Below are 14535 nucleotides of genomic sequence, written 5' to 3'. Positions count from 1 at the left end.
CCTCTGACTCTCACGTGCGGTAGACTCCTTGGTCCGTGTTTCAAGACGGGTCGGTTGACCCCGATACTGATACTCGGTGCATCCCTATTATGTATGGATGATGCTGGTGTGTTGTGCTGTTAGATGATGGTGGGTGAACATGCCACAATGTTTGATTTGTTGTTAGTTAATGTGTCTGAATAATCAGACACGGAAATAAATTATTCATTAATTCATTCATTAAGTGCTTATTGAACTCTGGTGATTTTTGAGGTCGTAGTTTATGATTTTGTTGTTGATGTTGGGCTGCATTATATCATAGTGTGATACTGGTGTATTATATCCTGTACATGTCCAGTTATGTATGTGAATGTCTGCAGGTGTCCGACTGCAGAAAAGTGCACAGTGTGCTAACAAAGTGCTGATTTTGAGCTCTAAAGAATCTGCGATGTGCTGTACAAGAGTCGCATTGTGTGTTTGTACGTGTGTGTGTGTGTGTGTATGTGAATTAGTGCTTGTCTGCATCCTTCCTACCTTCTAATTACTTGCTAATGTCATCATCGCTACGGGGGGTTGCCCTGTGTTTCATTCTTCTTCTTCTCTTTTCCCAAATAAGTCCAGAATTATTTATACTCCTCACCAGCTTCCTCTGTCTTATCATGGGGCTACTGTACTGAAAAATGGAAGCGACGAAAATCCTCATTCATGATGCTAAAAAATGGATTATATTATACAGCAGACCAATCAGTATTTAGTTGACAAGGGGGGTGTGTTGGGGGAGAGACGTGAGGCAAAGATACTGTGGGAGGTGAAAGGGACAGGTGCATCCTGAAAACGGCTGTAAATGATTGTAATTTGGCTCCCTCACCAACACTGTGTCAAAAATCCTAGTTATAACTCACGTATAACACACAGACGTATGATGAGGATGTGAACGTATTTTTAAATCTTAAAGAGGACCTATTATGGTTATTTACAGGTTCATACTTGTATTTTGGGTTTCTACTAGAACATGTTTACATGCTTTAGTGTCCAGAAAACGCTTTATTTTTTTCTCATACTGGCTGTGCCGCAGCACCTCTTTTCACCCTCTGTCTGAAACGCTCTGTTTGAGCTCCTGATCTCCCCCCCACTGTGAGGGACAGTAACTCTCTTTGGCGTGGACTTTGGGCTTTGTAACTTTGCAGACCTTTTACATGCATAAAAAGACTATACAACATATTAAAGGAAAGGGGAAAAAAGCACAACAGGTCCTCTTTAAACAATTTGCTGTGTATTTGACCAGTGCACTTGTCTGTAGCTTAAAAGGCACATATGATTTAATCTCTTTCGGACCTTGTTAGCTGCCTCATGTTGTTTTGAGAACTCATTTATTGAAGTGTTGATTGCCAGACCTCCTTCAATAGCCGGTAAATTGTGCTAATTGCCATTCAACCTAATATAAGTGACACAGGAGCAGTAATTGTTATTGTTAGAGGTCTATAAAGTGTTGTTGTGTACGACGTAAAATATCGACATTACCAATTAGGTGTTGTCGTGCTCGTGTGCTTCCCTTACTTACATTCTCCTTCTCTCTTTCCCCTTGCTTCCCTCCAGGGAGGCCTCATCGCCCTCCTCCTCCTAATCCTCCTCTTCACCCTCGTCCTGTACACCCGCCACCGGTGGTGCAAGCGTCGCCGCATCCCCCAGAAGAGCGCCAGCACCGAGGCCACCCACGAGATCCACTACATCCCCTCGGTCCTGCTCGGACCCCAGGGCCGCGACAGCTACCGGGGCTCTCGAGGCACACACCAGCACGGGAGCTCCGTCATCGGCATGCCCATCCGGGAGACCCCCATTCTCGACGACTACGACTGCAGCGACGAGGACCCGGGCGGACACTCGCTCAACTCCACGCCCAACCAGCTCCACACCACCAAGCTGTGCGACGGGAAGATCCAGGAGGACTACGGGGTCAACATCGGCATCGGGGGACACACAGACATGATGTGCAAGGACAACGAGATAAAGCATAATTTTGAAAAACGAGGTAGGTTGAATACATTTCCCCTTTCAAAAGAAAACAGTTTAGCTTGATGGAAATAATAGCTGTTTGCATTATGGAGATTAATTATGTGATAGCTGTGAGATTAACAGCGTGACGCTGGTTTTTGTCTCAATCATTCAGCTCCGAGCGGCATCCACTGAAATGATTTCAGTTGTCATTGACAATCTGTTGTGCTCAGTGGTAGTTTTGAGAGCATGATTTGTACATCCGTGGAGGCGCTCAGTGCCAGCTCCCCAGATGGCCCGGCCTGGACAGTTCACTTTGGCTCTGCCCAGCCCCAACCATGTTCTTGATAGCACAGCATGTCCTGCTCACATTTAGTCAAAAATAAGCAGTTTTGTGTGACTCACACCATCACATCATGCCAGTAATGATAAGAAATCCTGTATTCCATGAGTCATGTGATTTAAAGCTTCAGTAGGCAGGACGTTTCCTGCATCATTGGGCAAAAATTCCATAATAACTAGGAATGCACCGATACCAGTATCGGGTCCGATACTGTGCTCATGTACTTGTACTCGCAAAACCGTTCCGATACAACGGCACAGATACCACTTTACGGCAGCGTGACGTTATCCTCTCGTCACCATCTTTCGGGTCCTATCGCACACACTGACGCTCCACCTCCCCGACGATGCGGGCGAGACGGGCCGGTGGTGCGCCGGGATCCAATCTCAGCTGGCGCGCGACAGTCCTCACTTTAATTTCGCAACAGGGTTTTGCTTGCACCATCTGACTCGCGTGTGCGTTAGACTCCTTGGTCCGTGTTTCAAGATGGGTCGGGTGGGTTGCAGACATCGCCGCAGACCCCTGGCGCCTTTACGTGGGCCGAGCCTCGCCCTGGGGGCACGACGCGGCTTGGGCGCACTAGTGACGGTCCGCCCCGGTGACACTTTGGCCACGGCCCCGGCAAGCACCTTCACCCCGAGCCTTTCCAAGCCGACCTAGAGCCGGTTGCGGCGCACCGCCTCGTATGCGGGACTCCCCAGCCTGCCGTGTGTCGCTCGCACCCTCCAACTGGCTGTTAACGAGGGTCTTTTTGCACAGAGAAGTACTCGTATCGGTACTTGGTATCGGCGAGAACCCAAATGGAAGTACTTGTACTTGTACTCGATCTGAAAAAAGTGGTATCGGTGCATCCCTAATATTAACCTTTCCACACATTGTAATTCAATGTTCAATGTGGACTTCTACACCTCCTCATGGCTCTGTTTTTAGGCTTTAAAAAAAATCTTAAATAGCCGTTGGCTCTGTGTGAGTCAAGCAGTAATGTAATGCAGCGCCCTGTAATTTAATGTAATGTCTAAAGGTCAAGTGACAGAGGCCATCGGTCTGGTCGATTAGATGCTGAGGTGTGTCAGCGGGTGGCCCGTTGACCCCTTGGCTAAACACCGTCAGGGGTCTGCACTTCAGGCGAGGGCAGAAATTCTATCCAGCCATTAGTGACAAAAACTGGAAGTGATGCTTCAAAAAAAATTCTGCGTTAGAAATTTCCAAAACAAGTTACCCAAACATTCTAATCTCAGGCTGTGTAGCATTTGTTCATATCATATCCCGTTGAACTTGGGGGTGCTCCTCTGCAAAAGCACGGCTTTAATAATTGAAGGGTGCCGGCTGAGTCGGAGGGTGCCCGGGTTATTCGTGTCATACTGAATTATGCATGGGTGAAGTTTGTGGAAATGCCCTCTTGCTCCCATAGTATTTATCACTCCACATAACCGCATTCACACAAACGTTTTGCTTCTGACTGGGTGCTTAAGTTTACTGAAAATAGGCTGGAAAAAAGGATAATATTTCTGTTTGAGTTTGTTCACTGTGTCTTAGGCACATTGCTGATCCATGTCTGGAAGAATATTTACCTACAGCTCAACAGAGAAAGCTGGTTATGTTTGAAGTTTAACTTTATTAACATCATTTGACTGGAGGATAGCGATGGATAAAATGATTTTCATTTTCAAACAAGCCTTAATAGCCTCATAGTCCCTGACCCCCCGACCACATCGGATAATGATTCTCAAACTCAAACCTGCATTCCAACCATGATGAAACCTCAAGGCTTGAATATATTATGTTCAGCCCTTATTTAAAAAAAAAAAAAAATGAAACAGAACATTATGCAACAAGGTGAAGGGAGAGAGGTTAATTTCTGCTCTAGTCCCATGTGGAAAGGCAGAATGTTGGCATTAGCCGCTGGGAAAAGAGAACTGAAGCAGGGGGGTCACGGCTCTTACTGTACGATTGGGCCGATCACCACATGATGCCATTATTACAAGAGAATAAAAAGGTGACGATTATTCTAAGAAGAGAGCAAAGCAAACTAGCTTGTAAGCAGCAAGACTAAAAGCTGTTTCACACCGGGTGCGAATTAACCACATCGCCGTGTTCCATTTTCACAATGAGACCCAATGAGTTTGCTTCTAAATAGTGCCATGTCAGCTCCACACAACAAAAACCTATCCAGACAGAGAAGGTCTAAGGGGCTAACGTTAACTACACAAACTAATCGGACCCCAAATGTGATGCTAACGTTAGCTGTTGTGGCTAGCCTCGTTCTGTGACCATCATATAACATTAGCAAGTGCATATCAGCTACATTATCGTATCCCAGCTGCTGACTGAACTCTATCCATATATTGTCCTTTATTTGGTTGTTGAGTGTAGTAATGGTTGTCCTACATAATTGGGTGTTGAGAAGGGGGACGGTTGTTATTCCGAAACTCCAATAGTCCGAAAAATATCCCATAGGACAGGACATTTGCCCTGAAAACAAACGGTCATTAATCCATGGACCCCAAGATGCAACAAACAGAAGCACATGGCTAATTTTCATGTAGAATCACGCCGATCAAAGGGTTTCGTTGGTCAAACATATATTTCCGCAGGCTGAAAGCTGCTGAAATTGAAGTCTGTCCGAATATTTGTTTCCGTAGGGGTGTGCAGGCTTTCTTTGGGTTTATTTAATGAATTAATAATGAATTAATGTTGAGACATACATAAAGATTAATCTAGAGAGACATCAACATAAATTTCCAAAGTCAAATTATATGTGATATGGGCAATGTGAAGTCCAAATTACACCAGGAAAACGTGGCTAATTTCTGCGACATATGGTCAGATTATGGTCTTTTTTTTTTTTTTTAAATACAGTTCTTGACACATTTTTCTAACAATCTCATAAAGAATCTGGCATTTTCCAAAAAGATAGTCACACAAACCATTTATTTTGATGACTCTTACCTCCCTCATCTGTACTCTGCATAAAGCTGTGACATTTGAATACAGGGCCGATTAACTCCTGTCCTGTTCCACCTGTTTCCGTGATGCTCGACTTCCGAAAAGTCTCCAAATACCAGTCATCCTTTATCTGTCTGTCCTCGCTGACAGATAACCCCATTCAACGGAACTCAATGGTATTATCCCGAGGGATTATGGCTGTGCCTCACAGGGTTGTGTGCATGGCATTGGCTTTTTGTTACACAGACAACCAAACAAATGAGGCCTGTCAATTTCATTATTCAGCAAGATTCCCACGGCTTTGGGAATGCATTTGGGCAGCGTGGACAGTGTAAATCAGGTGCGGAAAAAAACTTTAACGGCATGCTGGAAAGCCTTGTTCTGTGACGAGAGCTCAGGGACCAGTTATCAGTGTCGAACCGCCATACCTTTCCCTCTCAGTTTACAGTGCACAGCAGCAAGCTGCATCTTCCATACCTACATGTGTAGCCTTTGTTGTTAGATGGGAAAATCATACATATCTGCTTGGAGTCATGCATACTGGTGATGCCACAGTGACAGATTTTGCGTGCGACAACACCGGTGTCACCGATTACACCGGACATTTTCCAAGAAAGGTTGACGCTCGATATCTTGTAGAGCGCTTACTTTGATCCTTAAGGTTGGATGGCTGTGTGTCTGGCCCCTCCGGTCGAGCTTTCGCAGCCTCAGTATTTCCTGGTTCGATCTGCTCTGCGGGTCAAAAATAGACTAGGCATGTATTTTTAGCAGAACAGAGTAGATAGAGCCGCTTCTGGGACCCTTCTGAAATGCGCTGCGGCGCGCCTGGTGGAATCAAAAGCATCGTCTAGAGTAGGGCTTTGTATTGGCAAGAATCTGGCGATTGCAATATATTGCGATACTATAAGCAAGGCGATATCATGCGTTTTTTATTTTATTTTTTTATTTAAGTTTAGGAAGACTGTCATAGTATAGGAACACACCAGAAATACACCATTTTAGAACTGGCAAAAATAACAAGGGACCCCTGTGGAAATTGCCGTGCCAGTTTTTCCACGCCAAAATTTAACCTAATTTTGGAGCGTTATTTAGCCTAACTGGTATGACATGATTGGTACCAACGGATTCCTTAGGTTTTCTAGTTTCATATGATGCCTGCGCTCTATAGCTTTAAAACTGAGCTCGATACAACTTCCAAAATATCGAATACCGGCCGGGCCCGATGGTGGGCCGCTGGGTTTTTAAGGGGTTAATTTAAAAAATCAATACAGTGTTTTGGAAAATCGATACAGTATCGCACAACATAATATCCCGATACTCATGTGTATCATAGTTTCTTTTGTAGCTTTGAGGTGTTGCCTCCAGATGCTGCTACCTTCTTCAGACAAAGATTACAGATGGCATCATTAACGTTATCATGTTCCCTATTAGCACCTTCCCTGTTAGCATTGGGTTTAAATTCAAAATATTGAGGTGAATCTTGCTTTGTGCTGTGACACCGAATCCTCTGCCGTCGTCTCGTCGGTCAACTCTCTCCGTACTCCCGTCACTTGAGAAGTGAAATCTGCCCCCTGCTATCCTGTGCTGCTCTAAGGAGCAGACACTTTCAGTTCATAATTGTAGCGTCAATCATCCAACTTAGTATTGATAAAGTAGTTTATAAATTAGAGTTGATTTATTAGATGATTGTGGGTGCTGACACCTGAAAATGAAAAATGGAATTTATTTCTTAAAAAAAAAAGAAGCAAGACGAGGGTGGGGGTAGTGGGCAAGTAATGTAATCGGTGTATGCCCTAACACCGGTAACACGTCTACCGTGACAAGCCTAATACGTATAGCTATGCCGTCTCCACAGCTTGTTTGTTTTACAGGCCTGTGCAACTGGTACTGTGTCCTACTTTTTCAAACAATTATTCAACTATTGAATTAAATTAGTAATCTCGTCCTGAATAATTAAAAATGTTCCTATTTCATTTGTAAGTTTAGAGAAAGTAATTTGTTAACTGCCGTTATTGCGTATGAATCAAGGCTTCTCGTTGTTTTGAGCAAACTTTTCCTGGTAAGCAGATGCTGGCGACTGCTTAATCTTCATTATTATCAAGCACAATACTCTCTCATAAGGTTGACTCTGAACACTTAGCGTAACTACCACTACTTCTAACAACACGCAGTACATTTTAACATAGAAATATGAAGTCTGTGCATATAGAGACAATTAAAAAAGAGGGACATCTCAGCTGCAGTGAGTTTTGTTGTCTGCTTAAAACTATAGAATATGATCCCTCTCACAGCAACTATCGGCACATTATTGTTTTTGCATTACCCTTCCCTCGGGTGGAAAAGTCATTTTAGGTAAGAATAAGAGTAAACACTGAATATTCAGAGTTCAGATAGCCACCACTTTTAATAACCGAGTAACTGAGGACCCAGTAATTGTTTATTTCCTTCTGTCCTGCAGCTATAAAACATGTTTCAAAGATTGGTTGTTTTTCTGTCCTTTGATAAATGTATTCTCACTTTCAATGAATTGAGAATACTGTATGCTCACCAGAGATCATGATCCTGTTTTCAAGTACAAAAGGCAGCTTCAAGCTTATACATTCACAATAAATGGGGCCATATTTATATTATAGTGTCTTGTTAGCCACATGGATGTATAAAGAGAACTGGATACAACGTTGGAGGTGGGCTCCCCTTCCTTCCTATGAGAGTGGCTCAGTGGGCGCAGGATGCCAAAATGGCTCGACGGATCATCCGGCGATCTTCCGCATCCAATGGGCCCGTAGAGCAGGCACAGTAGCGTTTCCTTGAACTCTGCCCCCCCAGCCCTCGCTCCAGCCTCGGTCTGGGGCTCATTCAAATGAACGGAGGGAGGGAAAATACCTCTGGATTCGGCTATTAGTGCATTTTACAACTTTTAGGACCTAATGATTTAAATAAGGGCTATTCAAGTGTTCGTACTGGGAAGTTGATTTACCTAAAAAAAAAATATATTTTTGGGCCCAATGGCATCACGCGACAGACACCAAAGTTGTAGTACCACCGTTTGGCCACTACACAAATTCCCTGGGTGTTTGGTCAGCCACAGCCACCACAGCAAATAACAAAATACTCCATTTTGAGCAATAATCAAGCAGCATTTGGTAACATTGGCCCACTTATTAGCCAACTTTCCTCTTAAAATGAAAGAAAACCAGTTTGGTAGATATTTGCCCAAGGTCAAATCTCAAATATTAACAATTCTCCAAATTCTGTTTGCCCCTGAAAACTCACAATGTTGAGATTGAACATTCAGATTTGTAAAAAGTTTGGTTTATACGCTCCGGATGGATAAAATTGGACGTAGTTTACATTGAATTTACGGTTCAAAGAAACCAAAATCTGCCAAAAATGTGAGAAAAGCGACAATGTCTCTTTTCCCAGAAACCACAGAACCATTTCACAGCGGCAGAGACCAGAGCTAATGGCAGATGGTGGTATACAGATAATGCTGCTATTGCATTGTTCTGGGTAGTCAACAACATCCTGTCTGTGGGATGAAATGGCCCTGTGTGTGTCTGTCTGGAGGACAAAAGACATGGAGGCTATATTGTGGTTCATTACAGTTAACTGTAAAAACATGCATCATTTCTTCTTGGCTGCCATTCTTTCATTGGATGCTGATTGCACCATGTGGCTGGTCTATATTTTATGTATTGAAAGTTAATTTAATTGTATTATCATTTTCTTCTAGACCTTTTTTTCCCCTTTAGAGTCCCCAACCAGTCTGCGGATTTAGAATCTGTGTATTAAGATGTCCTCAAGTACTGTATGAGAGACTTTACAATAGCTTGATTCAGTGAATAATATTTTCTCACAGTGAAGCCAAATACAATAGTGCAAACTACTTCAGATATGATTGGGCTAGCACTTCACACCGCTGCTCTGCCAACACAGTGCCGAGGGTGTCTTGGCTGAGGCCATTGAACTGCTTCTCACAATAATAACAAGAAATCCATCCAATTCCCATGTAGAATGGCTCTCATCATCTCCGTCTAATACACATTGCTAAGGCGAGGTGAGCACAACAATGCCTGAGTTCATCTATGACTACTGACGATGATGCTTTTCTTCTCCTGTTGATATTAGTGTTTCTCACTTATTTAAAATAAGTGGTGGAGGCAGCAGGATTCAAGGTCGCAGGTATCCTCTGATTGAATGCACTAACTGGAAGAAGAAAATTAACTTAAAGCTCTATGCGAGAACTTAGTACGATATCGGCATTGTACTCAAGATACAAAGATGAATAAATAAAGAAAAAAGCATGTGCCATCTGGTGCTTATAGGGCACCTTTTTAATGGAGCTTCTGAAAAGTCTTAAGCTAAGCTATTACATTACATCAGCTACCCCATTACATTCTACTGGAATCAATTGCAATGCTGATAATGAAGTATTATAATTTGACTATGTAGAGGTTAGTTGGTCAAAGCTTTAAAGGTGACATATCACGAAAACTTTTCAGTGCTCGTGCACATACATTTTGGTATCTGGAGTGCCTACCATCCCACAAACTGTGAAATAAGCAAAAAACAATAAACGTGATTCAACCAGCCTTTCAGATTTGGCTCCCCTTCCTATGTCACTTACAGGCTCATTAGAATATCGGTGCCTTCAAATGAAACTCATTAGCTCATGTTTACAACAGGGGAAGTTGTGTACACGATATGCTTGGCGTTCTAGTGGTTAAGTTGTAAGAACACCGCTTCTAAGCAACGGCAATATTAGCGTTACTGTCAGCATCTAAAAGCCACAGAGGCTAACAATTTAGCAAGCTAGCAAGCGGGTAACATAATGGCAGCACATGTTGAGGCATAATGACAAAGGAAAACGATGAGGCTGTTGGGAATAGCAACATTTTCCTCAGACACGTTATATAATTACGAAGAAATACAATATACAACTAAATTTACCATATATTCACTTATTATGTAACGAAAAAATGAACTACCATGGCCTCCGCCATTTTTGACAACGTCAACAAACACGTCACGACTCGTGAACTCAAAGCTTTCAGAAACTTTCCACTTCCGAAGTCGAGAATACCACAAGAGTTCATATGGACTCTTCCGGTGAACACGGTCAGCAGGAACTCATTTGAAGGCACCATAAATATTGCCCAAGGCTTGAAAATTATCAAAGATAATCTATAGCAAAGATCATGCATTTCAAGCTCCGTCAATGGTTTGAAATGGCATACAGTTCTTGTCTACTAAGTTGGCGTGGCCATGGCGTGTTGCCCCCCCCAACCCCCCACCTAACCTTGTTTGGAAGTGTTTTAAACGTTGTGGGGATGGATGAAAGCAGATTGGATTATATTTGCATAATGTACCGTATTTTTATTTCCTTATTCTAACGTTAGATATTTACACAGCTAACAGCCATATTTAGCATCTCGAAAAATGAGTTAGTTAGGGCGTTAGCGAACGTTAGTCGCCAGATCTCATGAGTGTGTGTCACTGAGACAGAGAACGGTCTCGAACCAAAGAATCGGTCATAATCTGTGTTCACGTTTACTTCTCCCATTGGAGTTAATAGACTCAGGACATGCCGCTAGTCTCCTAAAGGGGCGGGGGCAGTTGCAAAACCAACGTGACACAGAGACACAAAACTGACTCTCACTGCGCCATCTACTTTTTGAACTGCCTCTGATTCTACCTTAGCAAAGGTGCACCATATTTTTTCTCGTGAGCCAATCAGAGCAGTGTGGGCTTTTTGCGGGAGTGGCTCTTAAAGAGACGGGCGCTAAAATGGAGCGTTTACACAAAGGGTGAATACAATACAATTTTTTTGTAGTGTTCTTGTAGAAACCTAAAACACAAGTAAGAACCTGAAAATGAGCATATGTCTCCTTTAGGTCAAATCTGCTCCCCCCCCGCCCCCCCGGAATAGCATTTACTGATGAATTAACTGATCCAACAAACGGCCATATACATTATTGCAGCATTGTGATTGTTCTTTTAAAAGCACCAGGGTTGCTATAAAAAAAGTTTTATATCTAGAAGCACATACTACTGTGGCTAATGAAAAAAGCTTGCCTAGTAAATAAAAAATTCCTGCTATAGATAAGCATTTCAGCATCCCAAAAGGCTTTCCTGTTGTGCCTCTTGTTCCTTTCAGTGAAACGATGCTGTTTGAAAAAACGGCTGAATGCAATAACTGGGTATTTATTTTTATATTGTAAACACAGATAAAGCCTTTGGCGCCACATGTAAGCCACTGAGAATCTGCTAAAAGATACTTAGATTTTACAACTTTGAGGGAGTGAATGTGCTGCTAAATAATGCTTAAAAATAGACAAAAGAGACATGCAGTTTGACAAAGATCCCTAGCTAGAACAGTGGATTTTTGAATTTCCTCCCCCCCCTGTGGAGCAACTGCACTCAAGCTCAAAACAAAAAGCACACATTTCCCTCCCGACTAACAACTACAGTCAATCTGCATGTCGTTCGTTTCTTTTTTCCCCTAGTTTTTCTACAACTAAGGAACAGGGGAGGGAACAATTTGGCAAATATGATACTTAAATTCGGTATACAAAACAACTAGGGCTGTCAAAGTGAACGCAATAATAACACGTTAATGCATTTTCTTTTCAACACCACTAATTTATGGAAAGCATTTACCACGACTTGCAATTTTTAGGTTGTGGTGGGCTCAACTTACACTAAATTTTGGCAGAGAAAAACTGGCATGGCTGTTTTCTAAAGGGGTCCCTTGACCTCTGACCTCAAGATATGTGAATGAAAATGGGTTCTATGGGTACCCACGAGTCTCCCCTTTCAAAAAACTGAACTGAACAAACTAAATTTCTGTCTTTTGTTGCTTATTGCTAAATCTCTGAAAAGTGATGTTTTTTATTGAATTATGGACTCTTTATTTCCGGTGAATGTTATTGGAATATAATTATCTTACACTTAACTCCCCATATCCACTTGGTTTGAACCAATCCAACAGCATCCAATCAAGTTTCAGGAGAAAACCATGAAGAACTAATGTTACGTTACGGAGCACCAGTTGGATCCAGTTACTCTGCTGTTAAAATGACGTTACATTTGATGAAGAGCGCATATAGCTTGTTTAGGACTCGAGACCTGAGTTGGGACTTGAGTGCACAGACTTGAGACTAATTTGTGACTTGCAAAACAATGACTCGGTCCCACCTCTGGTAGCCTATACCCGGTGAAATGTCAGGAAGGTATACGAAATAGATACAACCCAAAACGCTGAAGGCTACCGTGTTTTGTCTAACGTAATGTAACCATAGCTCGTAGTAGTAGAATATCGTCCAAACCGTTCTGTGTCATCCGTAATCAAAATATAACATTAGCATTTTAAATAAATATTTAATGGTCTGTCACCATGTCAGTGAATTTAAACTACTGCTTGCAATCTGAGGATATATATAGAACGTGTGTGTGATTGTGTGTACAGCCTCTGCTGTTTTCTTACAGTCATTGAGCTATACCTGAGGAATGAAGTCTCATCATTTTCCTTTTTTTTTTTTTTCACCGTGGTATCGAATTGGGTATTGAGAATCGTGGAAATTCACTGCTATTGGTATCGACTACTAGATTTCTGGTATTGTGACATTCTTAAATCAAAGTCAAGATACACTGACAGCTTCAGTTTGCAATGTTATGATTTCAGCATATTTCTTTTTTATGCTAAATACAGTACCTGTGAGGGTTTCTGGGCAATATTTGTCATTGATTTGTGTTGGTAATTGATTTCCAATAATAAATATCAGGGCTGTCAATTTATTAAGATATTTAATCACAAATTAATCACATTAATTTATCTCTTCAAAATGAACCTTAGAGGGAGATTTGTCAAGCATTTAATACTCTTATCAATGTGGGAGAGGGCAAATATGCTGCTTTATGCAATTGCATGTATATAATTATTGTCGGAAATAATTTAACAACACAAAACAATGACAAATATTCTCTAATATAAATTTTGAAAAGAAAAAAATTTGATTAATTTGCGATTAATCACAATTAAATATTTTAATCTATTCATAACCCTAAAAACAACTAAACCAGAGCAATGATGTTGGTGGCAACCAATACCTCTTCTTTGACCTTTGAGAGGTCATAGCAGAGATGAATCATCCAGTTACCTCTATGTGGTTTTGTAGTCATAACTATAGGGAAAGCCTGGTCGAAAACAATTTTACTACTTTATATTTACAGTGGTAATGATGTAGTAGATAAATAAATAAATAAAAAAGATTGTTTCATCATCCACAAGACCACTGTCATTGCCGCGCTTATCGGGTGTTTACTGAGCTCTAATTGAACTCAAGACTGGAGAGTAGTAATCCAGTGTCAAGCTTCAGATCGCTAATGTGACATCATTGATGAGAAATGGCTGCCAGCTTGGCACACTCAAAGCTAGCTCAGGGTGAGGTTTTGATTAATACTGAATCAGGCTTGTCATCCTTCCCCATGATAAATAGATGGGAGTTAATTACAAAGACTTCCCATTCTTCCTTCTGCCCCATCTGTGGAAAAGCATTTAAGTCCCGTGTTGTCAATGAGGGCAATTTACTGAGATGAATAAGGCGATTTTTAAAAGATACACATGCGCGGCATATGTACGAGCGTGCGCAAACTATGTCGCGTGGTCGAGATAGAGCATGTAGGCTCCATGTTGGAACGTTTTTTTCCGAGATAAACTAAGGCAATAAATCCAATAAATGTGGCGTTTTTTGTTTTTTCTAAGCGGGTTCATCACGGAATTCTAGTCTGCGCCCACTTCGGTGTGAAAACAGCCAAGCGACGGTTCCATCAATCACGGCTTCTGCAATCTCTAATGCATTGTGTTTGTCAGGAAGTTTCAAAGGAGCACAGCCCCTCTATGCACAGTGCAGCAGCTGATGAGATGATTTGTAGCAGAAGAGACGAGAATAAAATAAAGAGGAGAAAAAGACCAGGTATAGTGACTCATTGAGAAATGAAGCCTCAGTAATCCGATCCAACGTGAGGCCTTTGTCAGAGACGGAGGGAGAGGGGGGGGGGACCAAGACATGCCAGTAAGAAATGGGTTTGTAAGCACCAAGGCCACGCCAGATCAATACGCGTGGGTCGATCGCATGCCAACTCACGAGCCATCTTTATGAGGCTGTTTTGAAATGCGGTTCGGGCTGCTCACCGACATGTAATGGTCAATATATCCCTCAATGTTTCTCTGCTGCCAGCATTTCACAGAGTTCATTAAAGTTATTATGCTACTT

General features: G+C 42.1%; 1 protein-coding gene across 1 annotated transcript in view; it reads left to right on the top strand.

Annotated features, from left to right (window-relative positions):
* astn2 (astrotactin 2) overlaps positions 1-14535 on the top strand; it is a 395991-nt gene that overhangs the window by 110187 nt on the left and 271269 nt on the right. The window contains exon 3 of the mRNA XM_074618826.1: positions 1576-2008. Within this exon, the coding sequence (XP_074474927.1) occupies positions 1576-2008 (433 nt within the window). The remainder of the gene's footprint in view (positions 1-1575; positions 2009-14535) is intronic.

This window comes from Sebastes fasciatus, chromosome 19 (assembly GCF_043250625.1).
Source record: "Sebastes fasciatus isolate fSebFas1 chromosome 19, fSebFas1.pri, whole genome shotgun sequence".
In the NCBI taxonomy this organism is placed as follows: Eukaryota; Metazoa; Chordata; class Actinopteri; order Perciformes; family Sebastidae; genus Sebastes; species Sebastes fasciatus.
This window is presented reverse-complemented; position numbering and strand designations above follow the sequence as displayed.